The sequence below is a fragment of the Theobroma umbraticum genome, unplaced genomic scaffold (assembly GCF_002168275.2).
Source record: "Theobroma umbraticum cultivar Fairchild unplaced genomic scaffold, ASM216827v3 scaffold_81.0, whole genome shotgun sequence".
NCBI classification, from domain to species: domain Eukaryota; kingdom Viridiplantae; phylum Streptophyta; class Magnoliopsida; order Malvales; family Malvaceae; genus Theobroma; species Theobroma umbraticum.
The window spans coordinates 1,643,137-1,669,703 of record NW_018397268.1 but is presented as its reverse complement, the minus strand read 5'-3'; the positions used below and the strand labels follow the sequence as shown (position 1 = coordinate 1,669,703).

General features: G+C 34.6%; 4 protein-coding genes across 4 annotated transcripts; 1 reads left to right on the top strand and 3 right to left on the bottom strand.

Annotated features, from left to right (window-relative positions):
• Positions 1 to 1,654: 1,654 nt before the first annotated feature.
• On the bottom strand, positions 1,655 to 4,831 carry LOC110425424 (cruciferin (DUF506)). The gene is made up of 3 exons (XM_021440336.2): positions 4,331 to 4,831; positions 3,160 to 3,376; positions 1,655 to 2,689 (listed from the first exon to the last, which is right to left on the bottom strand). The coding sequence occupies exons 1-3, from the start codon at positions 4,574 to 4,576 to the stop codon at positions 2,202 to 2,204; spliced, it is 951 nt and encodes a 316-aa protein (XP_021296011.1). The 5' UTR covers positions 4,577 to 4,831; the 3' UTR covers positions 1,655 to 2,201.
• Positions 4,832 to 9,473: 4,642 nt separating this feature from the next.
• PSF2 lies at positions 9,474 to 12,716 on the bottom strand. Its single transcript, XM_021440298.2, has 8 exons — positions 12,412 to 12,716; positions 12,241 to 12,315; positions 12,030 to 12,144; positions 11,383 to 11,482; positions 11,268 to 11,298; positions 11,097 to 11,186; positions 9,968 to 10,120; positions 9,474 to 9,774 (listed from the first exon to the last, which is right to left on the bottom strand). Exons 1-8 carry the CDS (start codon positions 12,457 to 12,459, stop codon positions 9,757 to 9,759), a joined length of 630 nt encoding a protein of 209 aa, XP_021295973.1. The 5' UTR covers positions 12,460 to 12,716; the 3' UTR covers positions 9,474 to 9,756.
• Positions 12,717 to 13,595: 879 nt separating this feature from the next.
• TOPII (topoisomerase II) lies at positions 13,596 to 20,191 on the bottom strand. Its single transcript, XM_021440291.1, has 19 exons — positions 19,575 to 20,191; positions 19,028 to 19,320; positions 18,877 to 18,943; positions 18,527 to 18,797; positions 18,237 to 18,436; positions 17,945 to 18,154; positions 17,718 to 17,831; positions 17,518 to 17,628; positions 17,234 to 17,398; positions 16,786 to 17,127; positions 16,536 to 16,669; positions 16,108 to 16,453; positions 15,846 to 16,032; positions 15,694 to 15,743; positions 15,166 to 15,591; positions 14,899 to 15,079; positions 14,721 to 14,779; positions 14,498 to 14,597; positions 13,596 to 14,406 (listed from the first exon to the last, which is right to left on the bottom strand). Exons 1-19 carry the CDS (start codon positions 20,124 to 20,126, stop codon positions 13,787 to 13,789), a joined length of 4,428 nt encoding a protein of 1,475 aa, XP_021295966.1. The 5' UTR covers positions 20,127 to 20,191; the 3' UTR covers positions 13,596 to 13,786.
• Positions 20,192 to 22,508: 2,317 nt separating this feature from the next.
• On the top strand, positions 22,509 to 26,561 carry TPI (triosephosphate isomerase). Its single transcript, XM_021439900.1, has 9 exons — positions 22,509 to 22,661; positions 22,965 to 23,040; positions 23,450 to 23,573; positions 23,883 to 23,967; positions 24,118 to 24,250; positions 24,963 to 25,057; positions 25,249 to 25,327; positions 26,229 to 26,311; positions 26,421 to 26,561. The coding sequence occupies exons 1-9, from the start codon at positions 22,623 to 22,625 to the stop codon at positions 26,469 to 26,471; spliced, it is 765 nt and encodes a 254-aa protein (XP_021295575.1). The 5' UTR covers positions 22,509 to 22,622; the 3' UTR covers positions 26,472 to 26,561.
• Positions 26,562 to 26,567: the final 6 nt, after the last annotated feature.

The following is a 26,567-nucleotide window of genomic DNA, read 5'->3' as shown; positions in this document are numbered from 1 at the left end:
AATTAAATCAATAGAATATATGAATAATTGGTTCAGTGATAAGTATATGATTCATTTAATGGTTGCAGTATTACTATGATCCATGGGGACGTCAGCACACCACCAAACGCGAAGTCCTGTATGTATGGACAAAGTGCGGCCTCATTGAGAGATCAAATGATAGGAAAAGGTGAAATCATTGATTCACAAAAGAAGATTCATCTCTCTCTTTTTTTTTTCTTGCTTATTTTTTGATCTTTACGCCTAATTAATTTATGGGTTAATGTTTTGCAGGGTTCATTCGGAAGCAGCTGATGATGAGAGGAGTTGCTGATACATGACTCTCTTGCACCATTGTTGTGTACTTCGGCTGTGTAAAGCACATATTTTACCTTGGAAGGATAGGTGTAAATAAAATGAATGAACCCTATTTTTAGCTTTAATCCCAAGTGTCATTGAGCATCTTTACATTAATTGAGGTTTATACATGTTTCCTGGCAAGGTTTCTTCGTTTTTGGGTCCAAAGTGAATTCTACATCCAAGACTATGTGCAGATAATCGGCTGTACCTCAGTAACTATACGATGGGTCTTAGACTTGAAGGGAACAGACAATTCATCGTCTAGTTTATTGGATGAAATCAATGAATAAAAACAAAGTTCTGTTTGTTTGATATGTTTAGAAAATTGTGTTTTTTGTTTTCAAAAATCAAATAATAAAACTATCAACCAAACAGAGTCTTGAAATCTTAGAGAGACAACTATAGAGGAAAGAAACTAATAGGTTTATCAATCAAATTATTGGAAATGCAAAAGTTCAGCTGTTCAACCCCATTACCATATTGGGGGGCAGCTTTGTATCTCTTGATCAATGGCATGCAAATTGGTGCGGAATGACATAATAAGAAAAAAAAAAAGTTCTTGGACTTTTTCTTTTTAATATATATATATATATTATATAAGATTTTTAATTAAAATAATATCAAAGATAATCATATGTCAATAAGGTCACTAATTCGATCTCTCGAAATTCTTTTGTCCTTAACGGAGAGAGTCTATGTGGAGATTGCAATGCCTCACCAAGGTGGGTGATCCTAATGTGGTAGAATCCACTACCAATGTTTTATCTTTTCGAGAACATAATAGGATATTAGAAACGCACCTTATGCTAAAATAGTGTAAAGGTAATTCTGCATCTTATCCAATTAAGTTAATTTTTTTGGATAAAGTAATGTAGATATTAATATTATTAATATTATGAAGCCAATCTACCAAGAAAATGAGTTTGAAGGTCAATTTCTTTTTCCTCACAACACGACAATTCCCTCAATAATTATCTCAAACATAGGAGAATTCCACATGATGTGCTTAAACTGAAATTATTATAACAGCTTTGCCAGCTAATTGGTATCAAAGCCTGATGATAATATCAATTGTATTAAAGATTAACACTAACAAAACACTGACTAATCGAGCTGGTTAAGGTTTAATTATTCAGAAAGTGCCAGGCAAATCAACCACAAAGCACTGGGGTACAGAGAAGCTTATATGGTAGGCATATTCTGTTTTTAAGACCTGAAAACTTTTCTTTGGCTGCACATCACAGAAACGTTGACTGGGGATTCTGCTTTTCTAAATGAAATGGGACAAGTACACAAACAGAAGAATCATTAGGAATAGTAACAAAAGCAACTAATAATCAATTCATTGTGTATAATTTGTAACCCAAAGCATATATTCTTGATGCAGACAAATTTTTCATACTGAAATCACATATTAATGAGAAAGAGCAAAGATTCTAAAATGAAAATTTCCTAAGCCCGAAAAAATAAGAGGCAAGGAATACATTCACAATGATACATGAAAGGAAAAACAAAGAACCATCTATGAGATGATGCACGTTGCCTAGTAGACTTCAGGAGCTGTTTCAAGCCAAACAATTCTGCAGCAGTTGTCACTTGTCAGGAACTCTATGCTATCATTCACCCCGTGCATAAAAAATCAAAACAGAAACATACGTCTCCCCAACTCGAGATGAGAAATGAAGATGCCTGAACAACAAAAAATGGCATGTTATTGTCTTCACTGTCAGCTGTGTGAACCTGCCCTTCATTCCAGTCCACACTTATTCACCATCAAGGGAAAAAATACTTAAAGAAAAGCCGCAATACAATTAATCTCTCACAAAAAGAACTTGCATCTTCCAGATCAAAATCTATACATGTCAAAGAGCCCTGAATGAGGAGTGCCTCCACCTGTCAAGTTTCAATCTCCAATGACAATCAATGTTTATGGGCTTCAACAGTCTCTCTGCTTCTAATTCGGATTGAAGGGAAGCCTGCAGCCCCTTTAAATGCCCATTGCACTGTTTATGGTCAGAAGAAACATTGCCATTAATATCATGTTCATCGGGAGTAAATTGTCTCTGGTAGGGTGACTGCCACTTTGCTTGTAAATAAGCAAGAGATCTCCATGGAGGAAAAGGCATTGAGTTTTGCTTAAGAGACGACCTAGCAGCGTCAACCATGAGCTGAAGCAATTGTTTCAACCTAGTTAATGAGCCCACATAAACAACCGGTAGTGAATTCAATATTCTATCATAAGAATCAACTGCTCTAGCTATCTCAAAGTGGCTTCGGAAGTCAATATCAATAATCAAACGCTCAGAACTTCCATTATTGTAATTGATCACATCGATATACTCATGATCACCTGCACATATGTCACAAATGGAATTATCAAACTTACTGTAGTTTTACTGATTTATGAGTAAATCAAAACAGTTGGTGAACAAAACCTACAAAATGATACCCAAAATTTCACCATACTTTTACTGCCCTAACAGAATTATTGAGGGGAAGCTGATTTTCATCATGAATGGTAGGTCTGAACTCTCAAAGACATGCAACATAGATAACAGAAGCAGCAGAACAAAGATTCTCCACAACGGCACAACCCACTGACATGCAAGCACACAAACATACCCAGAGAACAGGAGGGAGAGAGAGCGAGAGATAGAGAGATGGAAGGAACATCAATAGTACACGTTCAAACCTCAAATAAAGAATTCAAGGCATCTACAAAGAATAAGCTCAATTTAAGGTCTCTTTTCTTCGCCCTAGGCAGCATCAAAATCTACTGTTCAATTATCGAAAAAAAAGTTAAAAAGCTCTATGGCTTACCTCCAGGAACTTTGCCACTACCCTGCCACCTTGATGCACAAACAGCAGCATCATAGCCAGAAAGTCTCAACAGCTTTACCAGAGAAAACCTGATGCAGCTAGCATTACATGGACCCGACTTCACAAAGTGTAGGTCCGTCTCACTCACAGATAATATAAGTGAATGAACCACAGACAACAAGTCGATCTCATACTGACCCACTGAGTGCTTATAGTACTGCAACAGGACAGAGCAAAACGAAAGAGAATTAGATCCATATTAAGTAAATGCTCCATGTAGGAAATGAAGAGGGTAAAATTAAAAAGATTCACCAAAATTCAAATGCTTATTAAAGATTCAAAAACCGAATAAGTTGAACTAGACCATAAAAACAAAGGCAAACTTCAGTTAATTTTGACACAAAATTTAAAAAATTTCAAAAAAAAAAAACAAAATAAAACAAAAACAGATTAACACATCAACGGGCCAATCTTAAGGGAAGTTACAAGTTACCACTGTTTCAAATATGTGAGGCAACTCACTATGACGATAAGTATACTTCGGATATAAACAATGACCTACTTTCTTCAATCTCCAAAACAGATACAGTACAAGAGTATTTTGACCATAAAATAAAAAATTACAAAAATTTCATAATTCAGGCTCAAGTTTATAGTTTTCCTTCCTTAAGCCATAGCAGAACATCAGCAAATATGCTAGGCCCATGAAGCTCATTCAAGCATCTCTAATCAAAACATCAGCAAATAAATTCATTTCTCATTCTGAAAGAGGTCAAGTCAAGAACCCATGGATGCTCAAATTTGGCAATTTGCAGCCTAAAAAGAGTATATGAAGAACATTTCCTTAGCATAGTCAGCTCCTAGGCATTATATTAGACAAAAGAAAAAAATTAAAAATTTCAAATTAAATGAGCAAACTTAAAGTTCAACCATTAATTAAATTAGTCCCTTCCATTAAAAAAAAAATAGTTCTTATACATATGAATTAAAACCCAAAACCAACAAAAAGAACAACCCAAATATAAAATAAATAAAACCCAGAAACAAAAAAAGGAAAAATATAAAATTTTAAAACACCCAATTAAAGAAAACCAACAAAAACCTCAAAATTAATGGGAAAAAAAAAAGACCCAATTTTTTTTTAAGGAAATGGCAAATAGTCAATACTAACGGAGATCTTATCAGCGAGGTGGAGAAGATCGGAGAAGCCAGACTCGCTATCGCTGCTACACCAAGAATCGCCCCCGGCGCTTCCACCGTTATTTTCCAAAAAATCGCTTACCATTAAAGCCAAATCATGCTCGCTCTCATGGCTCAATCCCCACAAATTATTATTATTGCTATTATTATTATTATTAGAATTACTATTACTATTTTTATGATCCCCCGAGGCCACCCATACGCTGCACTCCATCATCCCCACAACACCCGCCGTCCGATCACAATTTCCCCCGTCTCTCTGAATTCATGCCAACTATCCAAAAAAAAAAAAGGGATGGCGTTTCCGTAATTTAGTGGAAGCTTGGGAGCTTTTTTCCTTTATGGTGGGCGGGAGAACTAGAGAGAGGGAAGGGGGAAAGAGCAGGGAAGGGAACGAAATGGAAAGGAAAGGCAAAAACCAGAGGGGAGGAAGGGAAGACGAAGGCCGATGGGAAGGGCAGAGGAAGCAGGGGAGAGCTTTGATTATAAAAAAAGTTTTGGAAAAATGGCCGAAATGTGAAATGACCAAAATGGGCTTGAGAAATGCTTTTGTTACCACGGAGTTTAATTAGTTCCATTTTCCTTTTTTTTGGTTTTTTTTTTGTTAACAAGAATTACGAGGGATTTAGTTTTGGATAAGGTGGAAAGTGTTGTCTTGTATGTGGACGTAATTGACGTTTGGTTCATTCGAAAAATAATTGTACTTCTTTTTTTATTAGAATTTTTTTAAAAAAACAAAAGGCCAAAACGGTTTATGTAACAAAAAGAATACAAAAAATTGTTGTAATTAGACGAAAAAGGGGATGGATCCTTTTATTTAATAATATAAAAAAGAATTTTAAATTTTAGTGACAATTTTTTTATTAATTAAGTAAATATGTCACAGATTTCATTACCGAACAAGATAAATTTTAAATTTATAAATAATTTTTTTCAATTAATAAATATATTTTTTAAATTAAAAATAAGAACTCATAAAGATAAATTTTGTTTTTACTGTTATGTAATTAAGTGATATAGAATATCACATATTATTAATATGTTTTGAAGTTAAAAGTATGAATTTTTTAACTTTAAATTTTCATTTTCTTTGCAAATTTTAACTAGTCAATGAGGAAATTTTCTAGGCCTAAAAAGAATTAAGAAAATTGAATTTGGGGGGTAAAATGATAATTTTAAATAAAGCAATAGTAACTAAAAAATAAAAAATAAATAAAGTGGGTTGGGGGCCATGTGGCCATGCAACTTGAATGGAACAGAAAGAAAATAAAAAGATAAAGTACAGTCATCGTCCAAATCCTTTTATCTTATAATATAATTTTTAAATGGGAGATGACTTGAGCCACAAGAGACCCAACTGTTACGTCAAAATATAGAATTTATCACCGAATAATTGACTCTGGAGTTGGCTTTTCAGTTCTCTTCGGTTAAATCCTCACGTTGAGAATCTAAAGACTCTATCATTTACCTAATTTTTTTAAAAAAATATTTAATATATTATCAAAAAAATTTAAAAATTTTATAAATTAAAAAATAAATTTATTATCACGATTTTAATTTTTAACTTAAAAAACATATAAAAAAATTTTATTTATAAATATAAAATTCATTTTATCTCTCACTAAAGTAAAAATTTATTTTACTTTAATTAACTATTGAATACTCTCATTTCATTAACTTTTTTATCTATAAATTTTTTATACAAAAAACGAATTTACCTTTATTTCAAACTTACTTCAACCCTAATATCTCTAAAATCTCACATAAATAAAAATAAATAAACTATTACATTACTTATTACGAACATATATATATTTTGAAAATTTATCACATCTTTTATTAATATAAAATTTATAACATTATATGCTATTAAAATACATTTAAAAAATTAATATAAAAATAAGAAAACATATGATGATATTTTCATCACATGTATAGAATTTCAAAATTCTACCAATTTCTATCTTATATTTTTTAAAGAAATTATTTATTAATATTAAAATAAAACAAAAATAAGGATCAAAGCTCATATGTTTACAATTAAATAAAAAAAAATCAGTTTTGAATCCGTCAATCTGATCCTTTCTCAATGCAACCAAAAATGAAGTCTGAGTGTTTATCATATATATACTTAGTTATTTAACTATATTTAAAATATTAATTTTATCAAAACGAATACATTTTTTTAATTAACTTGCAAAATGTGCAAGGTAGACTTAATATATTACTTCGGCGACTGGGCAAATAGATGCATTGAAAATAAAAGATTAATGAAAGGACAGCTAACGAGGAACACGCGGGGGCCGAAGTGGAAGACCGACCACGCGTTTCCGCAGTATCTTTCTGTCGATTTAGAGGAGAAGAAGACAATTGCTTCGGCCACTTAGGAAATCGATCATAGGCTCAAATATTTTGAACAAACAAAACTCGTGCTTTAAAGACTGGTCGGCCGATCAGGACAGACAGAAAGAGAAAGAAATGTTTGTTCTAATGGCCATGGCCATGGCCAGTCTCCTTTCGGTTCATGTGCCAGGTCTGGCCTATCTCCTTGTCAACTGTTTCCAAAGCCTTCTTTTCTAGGTCGGTCCAGAAGGAGAAGTTTTTCCGAATCTGCGTAATAATGTTATAATCGCCTGACTTCTTGATCTGGACCATGAAATCTGACAGCTAAATTTCTAGCCTTTCATTCTGCCCATTCCTATCCAGTACACATTATACATTTACGTCTACGTCTTAATCTAAAAATTGAAACAATTTATCTATCTCGAATTTTATTTTATCTAAACTTTTACGAATAACCCAAGGGTTCTTTTCGAATTTCAAGTATAAAACTATATAAACGTAACTCTACAAAACAAAATTTGTTGTAGCTCACATATAGAGAGCATGAGGAAACCTGACCTCTTCTTTGTTTGCACTGTTGAATCATCACGTTAACACTTCTGTAAAAGTTCATTTAAAGAGTCTCGGTTGGATCATGCGAGTTAGCAAGGTAAGCTACCAAGCCAAGGTTTAGGTATCCATCGTTTTCATTTTTATTGTTCTTTTTCCCTTTCAAAATCAGGTGAAATATTCACATGTTTATGCACTTTCTAGCAAGAAAAAAAATGTCTTCTCTAGTCTACATCACAGCATCGCTGTTATGATTGAACAAAAGCTAAAGTACCCAAATGAGATGCAACCAGGATTAAGATTAACAGTGTTCCTAAATCTTTAGTTGTTTACCAATGCCAGTGATAGGTTAAGGTTTGATTTGAACTGACCTACAGGCAAAGCAAGGTTGATGTTTATGCTCCTCGTGAGTCATGGCACCCCCTTTATAATCTCATATTCCTCCATCAACTGCCTGCTCCTCACGAAAGAGAGAAGCAAAAACAATCATTTGCAATGGGATGCAGCTGTTACAGATAGATCTTTCATTATTCTACAGTTAATGATTATAAGCTGCCGGCATCTTTCGATGTCGGTAATCATACCTGCACCAAATGTTGAATCTACTTCGAAAGGGAATCTAATAATTGCATAAAAAGCAAACCTTAAAGGGGAATCTAATAATTCCCTCAAAAAACAATAGCATAGCCAGTAAAGGTCAATAGAAAGCTGATTTTATGTACTGAATGACATAAATTCTAACCTTACTGACTTGCTATTTCGCAAGGAAAATGCAGGCCATGGCAGATGGATTCAATATAAAAGGCTTTCCTATGATTGAGATGTAAATTGGCCACTAAGATCCAAATAGCAAAGAGACTTTTGAAGGTCAACTGAAGCATAAAGTAATCAGTAGATTTCAATCATGTAATTATAGTTTAGAATTAAATCACAAAGGATGGAAAAAAACATAAACTATCTGAAGTGCAGGTGACAATATTTTCTCCTGAATCCCTATATTGCTTCAAAGGTGAAAACAGACGCTCAGTCTCTGACAAATCCTCAAACTCACGGCTCAGTCGACAAAAAACCATGTTAAGATTCAATTCTTTAATTTATCACAACTGTGTTTCCGCCCTATAAAATATTTATTTGATATTTCGCTTTTCTAGGAGTTCGCGGATAATAACCATTCTTGTTCCTTTGTTTATGGATTTTACGCTTACAATGAAGACAGAGAAAGTCTAGAGGACACATAGCATGTGCAAATAAACGCTAGTTTAATATCCCTACAAGTTAGAGTGGGTCAGATGAACGTGAGATACTTTTCTAGAGTTTTCTATCTAGCTTCTTAGGACTATCCAGACCTCTCTCGGGTCTCCATCTTTTCTAAAAACAATATGGATTCTCTTTTATGACTTATGGTACATAGGATAGACAATTGGCACACTGGATGTGATGGAGATAAGGAATATGCCTTGGACCACTTCTATGGGGCTTCAAGTTTATTTTATACCCAAACAACCTCACAAGGCTAATGCTAATATATTAAGTAACGGGAAATACTAATTTTCAGGAATGCCTACTCTAGTATTGAAGATGAAAAGGGGATCTCTTAAACAGGAAGACTATAAGATGTATTTGAGAGCAAGGTACAGCCCTAGACAACAATAATATGGTTGATGACATCCAAATTGCAATTCAATGTGAAATAAAACTGAGCACAAGTTTTACCAGACAGATAAATAATCATCAATCAGGAACTGTCCACCAGCAATGAAATATATGAAGAGAAAACTGAATATAAAAGGGAACTCTGTCTAGGATACATACATGAAGCACTTTCCACCATTCAGCTCTAGAGAGCCAAATCTTCCTTCAGATTGTCAGCAATCACGTTATTGGATTATCTCATCGGAGATTTTGTTTACTCTTTGCATTATTTAGCAAGAGTAACTCCTCTATATTCGCACATTACTCTTTCTTCTTCATGAACAGGAAATCTTAGGCAACCTCCATTGTGACACCAATCTTATATTATCTTTCCCCATAAATCACATCAACATCCTTCTCTTGACTTAGATCTCCATTTCTTATAAATTATTTTCCATGACAAACAATATGCAATATTCCAAATTTAGCACTGCATTCTCATTTCATGCAACAATCCACTAATATCAACCCCAGGCCCAAGTCAACACCAAAGAGATCACAGGGGCTTTGAAAAATGCAGTAAAATGCTGTTGTAACTGACAATAACTAATTCTCCCCATAATCCAATCCATTTGTATTGCGGTCTTCACAGCTTTGTGGGAAATAATAATTTTAATGGCTATTACAATAAGTTATCAACTTTACTCAACAAGGATTCAAAACAAAGGCCGCAATTATTTGACAATTACAAAAATGAAGAAACCAAGTAGGATTCTCCGAAAGTGTTTCAAAGAAAACAGAAGTACCTTCACTGCTAGCTGGCTGAAGTTTCTATTTCAATACAGGGAAAGAATAGAAAATGAAAATGACTTCTTATCTCCTCAGAGGCCGCTGTAAAGCAAAAAATATTAGATTAGAAACTCTTTTTCCACCTTTAGACTTGTCTTCCTAACACAATCGAAAACTGGTAGGCAAAGACTCAAAAATCTTTGCAGAAAATATATGCAGACCACTGGTCAAGCCATTATCCGTTTAGTGTTATAAACTTTAGATAAGACACAGACAAATTGCAACAAGAACATACTCTTGGCTCGTTATTAGCTACACGGGTCTGTCCACTGGATGCTCTATCTACATCTGGTATTTTCTCCGGATTATCGTGCTTATAGAATGCCTGTAGGGCCCTCCCAACAAATGGACGAATTATATTCACTTCCATGGCTGATAAATTTGGAATCTGACCAATTTCAAGATATTAGAGAGGCACAGAAATCAAGAGGAAGACAAAGGAAGATTCATAATTAGCACAAAGATCATTGAGGAAATCCAGTTCATCTGAAGCATATTAGGAAAACGTAATTCAGCAATTTAGTCTGTATAGTTTGTCTATTCCCCACAACACCCCTTCCCAAAGCCCTTCTTTTACAGCCCTGAACTTATCTCTCGCTCTCTCCCACCAGAAAGCAAGACCCATTTGAAACCAGAAAACGAAACTCACTCAAAGACACATTGTGGTAAAACCATATCTTAAAACCTGAAAGAAAACAGTAATAACTCCCCCCCCCCCCCCCCCCCCCCCCCCAACCCAATACACACCACCTAGCATAAGCATGTAAAATTCAATTTACAAAAGCATAGCTAAGCATTCAACATAAATCTAAATTACCCAAATAAGCAGTGACCATCCCAAAATAACTCCCAATGACAAGCAAAGCAAGCATTGCATGCCCTTTTGCTGTTGGTTGCAGGATCACTTCACCCCTTTCTCAAGCAGCAGGGGAAAGCGAATTTCAACATGGGTGCATAAAGAACATGTATTTCAGTGACTTGGAGTTTTTACTTTTCTGTGCATATGAAAGTTGCAAAACAAGAGAATATTCTATACCCTACTTTCATACTGAGTGAATTTCTTCTTTCTCACTAATACATGCATACCCACACTTCCAAACCACAGATGTCTAGCCATGTATCATATGGCTTATGTTTCATGCACCATATGCCATACAAAGTAAAGACGTAAGATAACAACAAACATTATCCACTCTAATATATATATCATATTTGACTTAAAAATTGTTCAAACTGTTTCTTTTTGCATTCATAACAATTATTCCACTTATATTAAGTGATGATAAAAATAAGTATCCAAAGCCATAAGTATCACACCATGATAATAAGTATCAACAATTCACAAGAGTGGCAAAAATGCATACTTTCACTGCAGATGTCCCACTGAACTTTTCCAAGCTAGTCTCAACTTTATGAACCCGGACATCCCTTATGTCTTCAATAAGAGACCTCACCTGCAAAATGGATTTAAAACTAACTACTTGCAGAAATTGAATGGACAATTACAAAAAGGTTATGAAAATCCTCCAACTCACCATATACATGTCAGGAATGTCATCACGCGCACTGCCATGACAAAATAGCAGTGTACATTAAGCTTTTCTCATGTTATAGTGTATAATAGTAAGAAGAAAGCTTAGGAAGGCTTACTGATCAAAGAGAAGTCTAGATATCTCCACATAATGAAATGGCAGCGCCTGAAATGCACCTTGGGAGTCTCGTTCTCCTTCCAAAACCTGTGTCAACTTTTCTGGTCCACAACAAAAAATTATAAGAAACAATATAGCATATTCACAACACAACCGCAACCCCAAAAACCCCTATCAATTAACTAGCATGTTCTCAACTCAACTTCTAAGCCCTATGCAAACAATACATGAATGAAGTTTCAAAATCAACATCACAATATAATGGACCTTTCTAAATGAAAACTTGTTTTTCTCCCCCTGGCAAGGAAACATTATGGTAGAATTCCTGAAAAACCTTGACTCAATCATAACAGCATATAGAAACGACTTGATTGGATTAATCAGGGGAATAAATTTCAAGAAAAATGCAAGTAATGAAGTACTAAAGTACTTGCACACGTACATTCCATCATTTTACTTAGTTGCCCAAATCATGACACTGAGAAAAACATGAAGCAAACCTTAATGAGGACTAGTAATACCCAAAAATCCTTTTCCTATTTGAATATGCAATGAAATATTTTGCATGACTCAAAACAATAGCATCGAATCAGGTGTCACAAATTAACAATTCTAATTCAATATCAGTGGCAAAGTTAACTAACTAACCAACTGACATCCAAAGGGGAGGACGAATAGCGCATTTCCCTCTCTTTTTTAAAGCCACAGCGAGCCACAGTGGTACCGGAGTCGCTATTTGAGGTAAAAATGGGCCAAAATCGCCCTGTCATTTCATCAAAATTAAAACCAAATTAACCAAATTCTTTAAAGAAAGAGAGAGAAAGAAAAAATTGACAGGTAAAATAGAATTGAAGGTTACACAGATGAAATTGAGAGGATCCATTCGCATATTAGGCACAATCTCTATCAATTCATCTTCAGCCATGAATTCCACCTGATTTAACCAAACAAACAAACAAAAAAAGGTAAAATCACCGCTAAATTTCCAAAACGACAACGTATAAAGGATAACGAGAGACGGCAAAGGGACCTCTTCCGCAGAGAAGAGAGAGATGTGAGGATCGGATTGGCCGGCCATGCCTGGGAAGGGATCTAGGGTTTTTTCTAAATTGCAAACTTGGGAAATAATTTGGGAGAGTTAGAGATAAATCAATTAAGGATTTCTGCTTAGAGAAAGAAAATGGAGATGGAGAAGTGAGTCGAGAATCGCCCGAGTGGAGATGAAGATACTGAGTTACTAAACCGGCGTAGAGATGTGAAGCGGGAACCCTGTATAGTTCTTTCTCCTATTGGTGGCGGGAAATGATGCGAGCATGGCAACGCGGCAAAAGAATAATTTTTAAAGTTTTCAAAATTATCAAAAAAGAAAAGTTCTCAAAATATTTCTTTAACGGGAAAAATTTTCAAATTATAATAATTCAACAATCCTCTATCAGTCTATCACCAATTGAATTTTAGTTTAAATATGCCTAATATTTATTTACCAATTTCAATTGTAATTTTCATTACATTTACATTTAAAAAAAAATATACTAATCATAAATTTAATAAAAAAATAAAAAAATAAATCATATTTAATTGAATACCATCTTATACATTTTTTTCAATTTTCAAATCCATATAATAAAAATCAAACTGAAAATATCAATTAATTTTAGGGTAAAATAATTCACACTTTTAAATTTTAATCGAAATTTTAAATCAATTCATTAATTTTTGAAATAAACACTTCATCTTAAAAAAATTATTTATTAAACATATAAATCTAGTAATTAGTCAATATTAATGTTTTTATTAATTTAATAAAGTAACAATATTCAAAAAATAATTTTACTTTTTATTAATTTTAAAAATTATTATTATATATTTTTATTAATTTTTTTAATAATTATATTTTTGTGAATCAATGTACCCTTTCTTGGGAGTTGGGGAACATCAAGTTATTTTTGTAAAATATATATAATAATAATTTTTAAATTAATAAAAAAATATTTTAACTTTTTTATAATTTTTATGAACAATATTTACACTTTTAAAATAAAATATTTATTTTAAAAATTAATAAATTTGCTTATAATATTGATTAAAATTTAAAATATAAAAATATTTTATCTTTAACTTTATAATATTATCACGATTCAATCTCGATTCTGATATTAGATTTTTTATTGAAAAAATTCACCAAAATAGCATCTGCAGAGAATAAGACTATGCTACCAAAATAGTGAGAGTTTGATTCAAAGAAACGAAATGCAGCATTGTCTGCAAAGCTTTTACAAATCAAGACAGTTCATTAATCTACATGTTATCAATCAGTCAAAGTTAATAACAAGTTAAAGGGAAACAAGCCCCAATTTCCCATTTCAGGCATCCAGTTCTAGACTAATAGAGGAACATCCAGTTTTCTAATCTTCATCTTCCTCGAAGTCAGAGTCATCGGTGGCATTGTCTGTCTCGGAATCACTAAGCACATACGTTGTCTGCTTGCGGTTGGTCCTTTGAGGTCTGGGTCTTGCTGGGACAATCTCAGTCACTTCTTCAGTGTCTGCTGACATAGAGGAAGAACCAAATGTTTCTTCACTATCAGTCGTTGACTCTTGCTCTTTGCCAACCCTGCCCAAGACAGAACCACTCTTCTTGTTAAATGGGGATGCCCTCATCTTCCTCACTTTCTTCTCGGGTGATATCCCTGAATCTTCTGCAGGCTTCAGCATTTCTGTCAAAAGCTTCTGCTGCTGAGACTTCTTGCCTGATGCTGCAGGCCCTCTCTTCTTTGCCGCTGCAGGGGGTTTAGCTGCTGCTTTTGAATTTGCGGCAGGTTTTCTTCCTCCCTTCTTTCCTGCTGGGGCTGCGGCTGCTGCTACCTCTACCTCTACTACGTCCAGGTCTTCATCATTGATGTCAATTTCACCTATGCTCTCAGAAATCTCCGAAAGAGATGAGGCTGGCTTCTTCCGAGTAGCAGCGGCCCTTTTGCTCGGTTCTTTCTTCCCGGCAGGTACTAGGGGCACTTCAGTTTCCATAGCTGTGGGGATCAGAACACAAAAGTGAAAATGCAACACAGGCAAATCATGATGATACATCTTTTACCATTTAAGTAGCTAAGACAAACATACCAGCTGAATGATCCGGAGAGGAATCAAGGTTATACTTAGCAAGTCGCTCCCTTAGATCAGGAATTCCAAAGTCCTCATCATCATCATCGTCGCTGTCATCCTGGCAACAGACATGCAAGGAACAGTCATCAGTTAAAAGAGCACCATACATGAAAACAAGAATAACAATCTACGTTTATCATTCTCATTCTCACTATCATCCAGATAGAAAACAGCACAACACCTTTTTAGCCTTCCTTGAACCACCCCGACCTTTGGGCTTCACCGCAGCAGGAGCATTCTCTGGTGAACCAATAGACAAAATAAGCAATTTTCAGGAAAAAGGAAACCATATGGTTCCAAGACTGGGAAACAAAACAACGTTTCCAAAAGAGAAGAACTGGAAAGAATCACAAGATCACCTGTTTCCATTGCTGAACTGGATGAAATATCCGAGGTTTCAGTAACAGTCTCTGCATTTTTTTCTTTCTTATTTATCTTCCGCGGGATTTTAGGTGCTTGCCTCTGAGCCCTTTTGCCAGCTTCAGCCCTGCCTTTAACTAATTTTGCAGCTTCCTCTGCCTGAGCAGCTTTATCTTGTTCCTGATTATACAACAAAGTATCATAATAATGAAAACACTCATAGAACAAGTAATCCATATAACACAAAAACAGTTCATGGTTCGTACATCTAGTTGTATCTCAAGATTATCAAGATCTTTCAGCCATAAAGACTTTGGAGTGGCTTTTCTCAAATCTTCAACTTCCTGCTGGAGTTTATCCCTATCAGCGCAAAGCTCTTGGACCTTCTCGAGGGTCAGACTTCCAATTGCCATGGACAATAGATAGTCATAATCACTAGCCTGTACTCCTTTGGCGCTAACCTCAGAGTTCTCCTCAGTTTCCTCTGTATCATCAGTAGCCCCAGCCACGGCAACTTCAACAGTTTTGGCCTTCTTTGGGAAAGGAGTAAAACCTTTCGTTTGCAGCTCAAGGAATAGGTCAGCTCTCTTCCTATTGTTCACAATGATTTCCCCCTTTACAACACCAAGGATAAACCTCACTTTATTTTCCATTTTCAACAACTCCATTTCAAGATTGTCTAACAGAAGTTTCTGCAGCATATGATAGGTTTTAGTTAGTAGCTGTCTAGATAAAATAATTCAAGTGCATACATGATGAACTTCAATTATTCCGAAAATCTCAAGTGACCTTACCTTTCTTTTCTCATAAAATTCAAACCTTAAGTGAAAAAATTCCTCAAGGACTGCATTTAGACATATTAAGAAGTCAGCATAGCAGCAATGTACATGTTATGAAACACAAAATGAATTTTTAACTGCCCAAAATTGTAATAGTTAGCACGTACTTTGCTCTGGGGTGTCATATTTCTTAATCATCCCTTTTGAATCAAACAGGTGCATGTTACTTGTGCTAATTGTTGTTGTTAGCTTAAACTTCTTCAGCAAACCCTCTTGCTTCGCCATCATCATGTTCTCCTCAGTCAAAATAACTTCAAACTCTACAGTTGTATCATCACTGTATTGTCTAAATTCCTGTAACCAGTACACTGATGTATGAGACAAAGCCATAAACCATAAAAGGAGCCATTTCAAAGTAGCAGAATTTACCTTGATGAAAGGATCATTTCCCGTTATGATAGATTCCAAAAATTCCCTATAATCTTGAGTCCATCTACGGACTGGTAGTTCTGTTATCCTGAGTGTGGCCTCATCAACCTCCTCTATAACTCCAGTAATAGTGTAGGTAACACCAGCTTCCTTTGATGCAGTTTTCTCAATATTCCCTTTGAATCCTCTGTACCATGGATGCATGGGCTCCATTTGTTCATCATTCAACAAGCGCCTCACATTTGCAACTATATCTCTTGGGTTATAGTTTGGAATGTAAGAGCTCCACCCTGTCCCAATTCCTTCACTTCCATTGACAAGAACCATTGGTATAATAGGCACATACCTAAATTCCAAGACTAAGGCATCAGCTTTATTTACACAAAGTTTCAGAGTAAAAGTATTTGGTACTGTAAATTTAAATTTACCAGATTGGCTCAATGGATTGACCATCTTCATTCAAGTAGTCAAGAACGCCATCATCATCCTTGGGGAACAGATACCGAGTAATGGGAGAAAGATTGGTAAATATGTACCTAGCACTCGCAGCATCTTTGCCCCCCTGTCAGGCGTGAAAGCAAAATATTATGCATGAGTGGAAAAAAAGAGAGTAAAACATTGCGATGTGATGGTATGAACTTGATTCAATTTTAACAACCAAGATGAAGTTTAACTAACCTGGTTACGAGTGCCAAATTGACCACCTGGATGGAGAAGGTTTATGTTGTTACTGCCCACAAAATCTTGTGCCATTCCAACAATTGTACTAGCAAGACTCTGCTCACCATGATGGTAAGCAGAATGCTCTGAAACATAACCTGAAAATTGAGCAACCTTTGCTTCCTTTACAAAATTCCTCTTGAAAGAACAAAAAAGGATCTTCCTTTGACCAGGCTTCAGGCCATCAATCATTGAAGGAATTGACCTTTGAAGATCAGCCATGGAAAACAGAATAAGCTCCTTATTAATGAATTCACTATATTTGATGAGCTTCTGACTCTGATCAAGGTGCGTGCCAGGCTGCAACTCATAAAGGTAAGAAAATCCCATCAAGAGGCCATTTCAAAATTTAGATTCTCTGATAACAATGCATTTTAGATTTAGATAAACTGTAACAATTGCAAACCTCAAACTGTCGAAGCCAATTCTTCCTTGCTTCTATCTTTTTCTTACTAAAAGCAAGCTCTATTGCCTCCCCATCCTGGTCACCTTGCCATACAAATTCCTTCTTATGCTTGTCAAGATTTTTAAAGTAATCCTTCCCTTCCTTCGATGTGCTTGTTCCCAACCCCTACAAGGACAGGATCACATTATATACTGCTTAATTGCTGCAAAACCTCAAAGCAGTACACAACAGAAATATATACTGCTTGAATGCCTCCTTGATTATAAATGAACGAAGATGCAAACCTTATAGTACTTAATTGACCAGCCCTTTGCATTACCCCCCAACCTTTCCTTCCAAGACTCATACTCAGGCATGGAATAAAAGGATAAGACCCCCTTAGTTTTGTGAGTAGCCTGTGCAGAGAATAAGGATATTAAATACAAAAGGCTTTCTTCAAGATGTTGAACCAGTAAAATCTAATTAGCTGAAGGTACATTCTAACCTTCACAATAGGAGTTATAAACTCAACCATGAATGATGGGACTTTAAGCAGTGACGGCCAGAAGGAATGAATAAAATTGATTAGCAGCCCTTTAATATGGGAACCATCATGATCCTGAAGAAATTGCAGAATGTGAGATTCTTTATTGTAAGCTGATCGTGTGCTTATTAGCATGAAGACAACAAAGATACAAATCCAATAAGAAAACTGTTTGAACTGCATTAAACCTGATCAGTCATTATCATCAAATGCCCATATCTCAATGACTTGACATTAGTATACTCCTTGCCCTGCTGCAGTCCGAGAATCCGCTTGAGATTTTGTATTTCTGCGTTATCCATTAATTGTTTATGGCTGGCTTCCCTCACGTTGAGAAGTTTACCTCTCAACGGGAAGACACCATAGTGATTTCGGCCTACAACAGCAAGCCCAGCCACCTGCAAAGTTTAATTCCTTGTATGAAGAGACTCACATCATACTGATAAATGAAACTTGAGCTGTTAAAACATGTCGACTTACTGCAAGAGCTTTTGCCGAATCTCCTTCTGTCAAAATCAAAGTGCATTTATCAGAATTCCTCCCTCCAGCTTCATTAGCATCATCTAGCTTGGGGATCCCACGAATACTTCCTGTCTTTGCTCCATCAGTCTTCTTAAGATCTTTGCTATGCTTGAACTCTGCCCATGAGAGCAAATTATCCACGACTCCACACTTTGCAACTGCAATGTAATTCACCATCCAAGGACCATATTAGTTTTACAATTACCTGCTTAGCTTAATGTACATACAAGTGAGTTAATCTAACAAACCTTTCTTCAAAAAATCTTCTGAAAGTTCACATTTAGAACCGAAACTGCTCTGACGAAGTGTCAAAGTTTCCTTGGTTTGAGAATCAAAAGCAGGGTTGTCAATAAGAGCATTGACAAAAACCCACAAATGGTTCTTCACATTATGCGCTTTGACATTAGCATTCTTGTTCTTCTTATTTACAATATTCATCACATAATTGGATATCTGATTAGTGACATAGTCAACATGGGTTCCACCCTTGATTGTAGCAATCCCATTAACAAAGCTGACCTGGTAATTAGAGAACACAAAAAATTAGATAACTTCTTGAAATCTAATCGCAATAACTTCAAACAGACAAGATAAATACCTGTTGAAATTGGCCGTCACTGAGACTCACACAAACTTCCCATCTCTCATTAACTTTCTCTAGAAGCCTGATAAAACAAACATGTTTAAATAAGTAAAATACCTTCAATTTTAACCAAAACAAACACCTTAAAAATTTTCATAATAAAGACCTTGGGAGGGGTTCTGTCTTAGTTTTAGAGGCAGCACTTAGGTAGAGACTGACATAATCAAGAAATGATTTCACAGGAACCCGTTTCCCATTCAGCTCAACCTTCACAGTCTTGCCAAGACAACCAGCTAAGTCAAACACCCTCTTCTTCATCAATGCAACCACATCTTCCTCCAAGTGAGTCATGTTAAACTTGGCCAAGTCCGGCTTAAATGTAACCTTTGTCCAGTTCTCAGCCTCCTTACACTTGCTTATAACAGGCTCAGATTTCTCTCCCATGTTGTTTGAAAACACCTTCAAGATAATGCAACAGTTTAAATAGCAATTAATTACTACTGAAAAGTGAAAACAAGAATAACTTTCAACCGTTTTAATTCAAATCATTGCTACAAGTTCCTTTCATAAGCTAAAACCCTATTACCATTACACAAAATCAGTTATACGAATCATATTGCGCCACTACTCGCTGTTGAAAACCATGTCCTAAGTAAATCAAACTGTATTCACTTCCAACAGGCAAAATGTTTGGGACAAAAAATGGGAAATACCTGCTTATACTTCTTCTGCCGTTTCCCATCAGCCGTTTCGATAACAAACTCAGTGGAGAAGATATTCGTAAGCTTAGCACCGTACCCATTTCTCCCTCCGGTAGTCTTCTTAACCGTATCATCATAATTACTACTAGTCAACAAATGCCCGAATATCAACTCCGGAACGTAAACACCTTCTTCCTGATGAACCTCAACGGGAACCCCGTCTCCGCTATTATAAACGGAAATCAAATTCTGTTCCTCGTCGATAACTACCTTAACAGAATCCATCGACGGATCCCGTTGCTTGTTATCGGCGGCGTTGACTAAGATTTCATCGAAGATTTTGTAAAGTCCCGGAACGTATTTTATGTCACGGTGGACCATCTCGTCGTTTTCGTAAACCCACAGACGTTGAGTGTGTTGTTCGATCGAACCGATGTAGGTGTCGGGTCGGAGGAGTATGTGTTCTAATTGGGTTTTCTTTTGGTAGGTTTCTTCGATTGTTTTCGAGGCTTTCATGTTCGCGTTGTTGCTGCTTTGCAGCGGAAGCTTAAAATCTGCAACCATGGCGGATTTCGGATTGGTTTTCCTTTCGGAGAAGGAAACGAGGAAGGGTTTTATGCTGGATTTGATCAGAGGGAGACGTTGGGGGAGGGGGTCTAGTAGGGAGAGCCCCTCGGAATTTTGAATTCAAAACTTGAAAATTTTGGGCGGGATTTCGGACATTTCTAGAGTTGCGATGTGATTTGGAGGATCGGACGGCTGTGGTTTGTTCTGTAGCATTGGAGATTTAAAAAAAGGAAAATTAGAGGAATTTATAATTTGAATTTCATTTTAGATTTTGCAACAAATATGAAAGTTTCTATAGGAAATATAATAATTATTTTAAATTTTATTTTTTTCATAATTATTTCTTGTATACATTAAATACACAATCTAATTATATACTGTGACAATTTCATAATTTTAATTTTCATAGAAATTTAGACTATACTCGATTTTAATCTTTATTTTTTAATAAATGATTATTTTATTATTTTATTTTAAAATTATTATTGTATACACCAATAGTGAAATTTTAAAATTTCACAAATAAAATTCAATGGTTGTCCTATATTCATTTAATAATTAATTAATTTTTATATTGTGACAACCTGGTAATATTAATTTTCATAAAAATTTTGACTATATTCGATCTTTATCACGTTAATTGAAGGTTTTGATCTTATTTTTTAAAAAAATGATTACTTTATTTTTAATGTTAAAATTATTATTTTATACATATTTAAGAAAGTTAAAATTAGACGGTTATCATGTATCTATCTAATAATTAATTATTTCATTAATTTTTATAACTATATTCTAATGAACCATGTATTAACTCCACAAGTGGTGTATAACATAATTTTTTTAATGGTATTAGTAAAGAATATAAAATGTTATTTATACTTCTAGTTGTATGAGTTTTAAAAATAGGGGAATTTTTCATAAATAATAATTTCAACTATCTGTATTATAATTTGTAATAAATCTACATTTTGATAATTATAATTTATACTTTATTGTGTTTCTATTTAGAAAAAAATACACAATTAAGAATGAAACAAACTAGTAAATGTATTAATAGATTAAGCTTAAGTGGTATTTTATGCTCAGCCTAATTCAAATTTTCATATTGTAAAAATATTTTATTTTATTTTATTTTATTTTATTACTATAATATTTTAATATTAATTTTTGATTGGACTGAAACTCTTAGTCTGGCCAAACTCAGCTTGGAACAGACTGGGCTCCTTATTTTGGGCTGATGGACCCATATACAACTCATATATTTGAAAAATATATATATACATATAATGCATTATTTTTACCAAATATAAGAAAAAATAAACATTAATTAAAAAGGCTCAAATTAATAAAAAAAACTATTGAATCAAATTAGGTTTCATTAGTCTTTTTTTTTTCTTTGCAAACTATAGAAAGATTGTTATGATTTGAATTTAATATATTTTATCTAATTATTTCCCTTAAATAATAATTGAGTTTTTTTTTTGAAAGGCTAAACACTAATTGAGTTAAGCATAATTGGCTTTGAGAATGATGTCTTGCAATAGAATTTGGTTCTAGTTTTGCATGTGGTCTTAACAAATAATGTTATTTTCACCTTACTAGTGTTTTTTTTAATTAAATGTAATTTTGAAAATTACAAAAATTCAATATTTATAAATTGTTATATATCAATTAAATCTATCACTTTAACAGAATACATAAATTAATTATGTAATTTGGCCTAATTCAATTAAAGTGATTAGCGAGTTCTTTGCTTTTTTGAACACTCCCCACAAAAGAAATAATTAAAAGAAACAAATCATAAATAATATGGAATCATCTTAAGACTAAAAAAATCATATATAAAATATCTAAATTTACTTTAAAACATCACATTCATATATATATATATACAAAGATCGAAAGTTAATTACTCCAAAAAATAATATAATAAAAAAAAACGTTGACTTTATAAGAAAAAAATAATGATTTTTGTGGCAAAATATATGCCTAAGAAAAAGTTAATAAAAATATCTTTGCAAAATAGATTTTGCTAAAACTAAAAAGTATGTATTTGGCCAAAGGAAAAAAAAAAGAAAATACAAAAAATAAAAAAAAGTGCGCCACAGGTCCACAGTGGCGCATGACCCATGATGTATATGACAGTGAGAGTGGTGGGCGTGAAGCGTTAGCCCGTGACCTGATGACGTGGCCTTTAGCCTTCCTTCACCTGAATGGCAGACCTAATCCTGTGGGCCCACTCCATCGCCGGCCTCAAAATCAGAATATCCAAATTGGGTACCAGTTTTACTTAATTACCCCTAACTTCCCGCTAACAATATTCTAATCTATTTGGCTAGAAGAGTAATTTCGACTAATTCCAAGTTTTTGAAGGTTTATCTTCACTCACCGTAAAGCCGAAGCCAGAAGCCAGAAGCCAGAAGCCGAAAGCCAAAAGCCAAAAACCAAAGAAGTTTGAGATTTGGTGATTTTCGTGATCGTCGGGAAAAAAAAATGGGAAGAAAGTTCTTCGTTGGCGGTAACTGGAAATGCGTGAGTTTCTGCTTCGGATTTTCCTTTTCTTTTTTATTTTTTTTAAAGTAATTCAATGACTTGATAGACTGATAGTGTCTTATGATCTATTTTTCTGTTTGGTTCGTGAGAAAATGAAAATGAAAATGAATATTGGCTTTATCCACCCGTTTCGCATTTTATTATTATTATTATTCAGTTATATTAGGAAAATATAGCTATTAACTTCGTGACAGATCTTTAATAATGTATTAATGTCTTTTTTTTGTTTGTTATGTAAATAAGTAAATTTAAATGTCTAATTTGAAGCAAAAATGTCTGTAGAATGGAACGACTGAACAAGTGAAGAACATAGTAAGCACTTTGAATGGAGGAGGGGTGCCGTCTCAGGATGTTGTTGGTAAGCAAATAGATAACTGTTTTATAGATTTTTTATTTTTTTTGTAATCTTCTTCTTTGAACTTGATTTGTTATACTGCGGATTCGGAGCCTGCATAAGTGAAAAATTGATGGAAACTACCGATTTCATGACAAAGTAAAGGTGTTGTCTATTTGCTTTTATATTTTTTGAAGCAAAATTTTTGTCTAACTTACATATCATGGTAACATCTTTAGATTTTTTGTCTCTAGCAGTTATTTTGACTGATTTCTTTATTAAACATTGATTTTTTTGTTATTGGATGAATAATCTCTTGCCCTGTTTGTTGTTGTGCTTGTTGTTTCTTTGCTATAACTACTTTCTCTTTTATTGGTTTTTTTGATGATAGAGCAGATGGCTTATTTTGGATTAACGTGTTATTCTTATACAGAAGTTGTCATTAGCCCTCCGTTTGTGTTCCTTCCTTTGGTCAAAGATTTATTGAGGCCTGACTTTCATGTTGCTGCCCAAAATTGTTGGGTCAAGAAAGGAGGTGCCTTTACCGGCGAGGTTAGGTATGCCCACATTTGCTATCTGCTGTTACTTGGTTCTTTAGTCTTCCAATCCGTTGTATTTGGTTGTTTAATGGACTTGCACTTTGCTTCTTTGTGTTTAGATGTTGTTGTTTTTTCTGCTCAAGCAAACATATCTGTATCATTTTTCTGTTTCATAAGAAGAAACATAATCTTGACAATTAAGAAAAGGATGATGTTGTCTTTTCTTGTCAAATGCTTTCACTCAATGCAATTTCATCCGGCCATTTGTTTGGTTTGACATTATGGACAATAATTCATTTAAGCTAACACTAGATGTATTTTTTTCAGTGCAGAGATGCTTGTCAATTTGTGCATTCCTTGGGTCATTATTGGTCACTCTGAGAGGAGGCTTATTCTGAAGGAGTCAAATGAGGTAAGTGTGTTTGATCAGACTATAACTACTGACATCTGGTGGTGCTTCCTGATGGATTGGTTACTAGATATTGATTTTTGCTCATTTTTGCTTGCTAGTGAAACTGTCAACATTTTTATTAACTTGGAAATTTTGGTTCTCTTGTTTTAGTTTGTTGGGGATAAGGTTGCTTATGCACTTTCTCAAGGTTTGAAGGTGATAGCTTGTATTGGGGAGACACTTGAGCAACGTGAAGCAGGATCTACTACGGAGGTTGTTGCTGCACAAACTAAAGCAATTGCAGGTATGTATTTAATGCTTTCTCTCCATTTGGAAAGCCCATGGCGCATTTCTCCTGGTGATACTCCTAAAATTTCTATATTTTCAAAGTAGCAGACCTTGATTGAATGTGGTCAGCTTTGTTACTTGTTTAGATGTCAGATTTGTTGGATATTTCATGTAAATACAACTTGGTCTTTTTGATTCTATATTTGCATGCATTATTGTAATGATTTCTTTGCTTACATTTGTTCTTATTTGTCTTGAAAGGAGTCTATTTTGAACATCGAAACATGCTGAAATATTACTATGTCTTTCTGCTTGTATAAAGGGGCTTGCTGCATATATTTATCTAGTGCCAGGTGTTTTTATTTTGTTTAAAGAATAATGCTTTTTTTTCCCTATAAATCTTCATGTCAAGGTAGTTACTCACCGTGGTATCCGTATACATCTGCACGACTCTGTTAAATTCTCTTGTGTTACGCTTGTAATGTGACTGTGACAAGACTTAAGTATTGCACTTATTCTAATTTGAATGTTCTTTTGTTTTCTTTATCTTTGTTCTTACTGTAAGAATAACTTTGAGATTCAAGATAGGCATAGAACACTAACTGTAACCGGCTTCAAGAACTGCACCTACTTCTTTTACAAATGTTGTTTTTGCATCACTAATTGGAGTGCTAACTGTTACAAAATCTAAGCATCTGGCTGCTTTCCTGTATAATTTCCAATGGCAGCAAAAGTATCAAACTGGGCAGATGTCGTTTTGGCCTATGAGCCTGTATGGGCTATTGGAACTGGGAAGGTTGCTACTCCAGCTCAAGCTCAGGAAGTAAGTTAGGCTGTTTTCATTTTAAAACCTCATAATGGTGTTTCTTGACTTACTTGTAAGTTGTATACAAGTGTAGATGATAAAACTTGTGGGTTATATTTCGCTTTTCATTTCTATGAATGATGTGGAATTTCTCACACACAATTTTCCTTGGTGAAGGTTAACTTACAAGGGTTTTGTCCATGTAATAGGTACATTCTGAGTTAAGGAAATGGCTTCAAGCAAACGTCAGTCCAGAAGTTGCTGCATCAACCCGGATTATTTATGGAGGTATATTTCACATCATCCCTCTAGTCTTGCCTCTTGATCTGATCTAAGTTACTCTTACAATCCAGAATGAAAGTTCAGTAGGTTGGCCCTTAGAACCTTCATGTTCTGAAGGTAGTGAACTTTAGAGTTCATAAACTGAAAACTTTTACACAAAATACTGGGAAGATGCTTGCCCACTCTTAAAGTATGCAAAATCTTCAAATAATTTTTTTTACGGGTTGACCATTGTCTTCAGTTTAAGCTAAATATCTTCAGTTACATCTGAGCTCTCAAGGAACCATACATTACTCTATATTCCCTTTGGAGAATGATGTGTGGCATATAGCAAATCTTGACTAATCTTTTATGTACCTCGACTTGGCTGGATCCATTTTTAATGAATGAAGGGCTGCGCAAAATTAGATTGAGCTTGTTCACCATCATGATTTAACTTGGTCACCATCATGATTTAACTTGGTCAATAAACTCATTCATGGCAAGTTTGGCCAAGTTGATTTGTTAAAATAACATTGAAAAAGTTGCAATTCTAGTAGGCTTGAGGAATAAAAGCTTATTTACTTCTAGATCATAAAAAGCTTATTGATTTTTAGATGATAAAGCTTAGAGGAAGAAATCGTTATGCTGCCACTTTTAGCTCTAACAGCACCTTGATTCCCCATTTTTTCTTCTTTCTTGGCTAATAGAGAAATAATGAGTAGATCCAACAGCTGGCATCATTATCTCATTATAGTTAGAAGAAAAAGAATATCAAATCTCTTGCATAGTCAAGATTGCTTCTATTTGGTGAATTTGTCATTGCACGTGCATGCCAAACCTCATAACATACAGCAAAATATAATACAGAATAGTTGTATCTTCTTCCCTGTTTCTTGCCTTAGTTTCAACTGCATACCTCTTTTAGGATCTGTCACTGCTGCAAACTGCAAGGAACTAGCAGCTCAGCCTGATGTCGATGGTTTTTTGGTTGGTGGAGCTTCATTGAAGGTAATGATGTTACTACACTCCTCGTCTCCTTTGCCGCTCTTTGTTTTTGTACACAAATCCATGTGTATTATGGTGGGTTCTAATCCTGATATTTTCGTCTTGTCTCCAGCCGGAGTTCATTGATATTATCAAGTCTGCTGAGGTCAAGAAGAACGCCTAAGTTCTAGTTTGAAGCTTTTACGTTGGGGGTACTTGCAAGAGCTGTTGTTAGGGGAGGTATAGAATCTGTTTCATAAGAGTTTGAAATGTACTACTT

Coding starts and splice junctions, on each gene's coding strand:
- LOC110425424 (XM_021440336.2), bottom strand. CDS start 4,576: ATGATGGAGTGCAGCGTATGGGTGGCCTCGGGGGATCATAAAAATAGT. Junction 3,377..4,330: donor ACCTCGCTGATAAGATCTCC/GTTAGTATTGAC, acceptor GTCCTGTTGCAG/TACTATAAGCACTCAGTGGG. Junction 2,690..3,159: donor TAGTGGCAAAGTTCCTGGAG/GTAAGCCATAGA, acceptor ACATATGTGCAG/GTGATCATGAGTATATCGAT.
- PSF2 (XM_021440298.2), bottom strand. CDS start 12,459: ATGGCCGGCCAATCCGATCCTCACATCTCTCTCTTCTCTGCGGAAGAG. Junction 11,187..11,267: donor ACATTCCTGACATGTATATG/GTGAGTTGGAGG, acceptor TCCATTTTGCAG/GTGAGGTCTCTTATTGAAGA. Junction 10,121..11,096: donor GTGGGACATCTGCAGTGAAA/GTATGCATTTTT, acceptor GAAATTGGTCAG/ATTCCAAATTTATCAGCCAT.
- TOPII (XM_021440291.1), bottom strand. CDS start 20,126: ATGGTTGCAGATTTTAAGCTTCCGCTGCAAAGCAGCAACAACGCGAAC. Junction 18,944..19,027: donor AAGACAGAACCCCTCCCAAG/GTCTTTATTATG, acceptor TTGTTTTATCAG/GCTTCTAGAGAAAGTTAATG. Junction 15,592..15,693: donor AATTTTATGAGAAAAGAAAG/GTAAGGTCACTT, acceptor CATATGCTGCAG/AAACTTCTGTTAGACAATCT.
- TPI (XM_021439900.1), top strand. CDS start 22,623: ATGGGAAGAAAGTTCTTCGTTGGCGGTAACTGGAAATGC. Junction 23,574..23,882: donor GCCTTTACCGGCGAGGTTAG/GTATGCCCACAT, acceptor TATTTTTTTCAG/TGCAGAGATGCTTGTCAATT. Junction 23,968..24,117: donor TTCTGAAGGAGTCAAATGAG/GTAAGTGTGTTT, acceptor CTCTTGTTTTAG/TTTGTTGGGGATAAGGTTGC.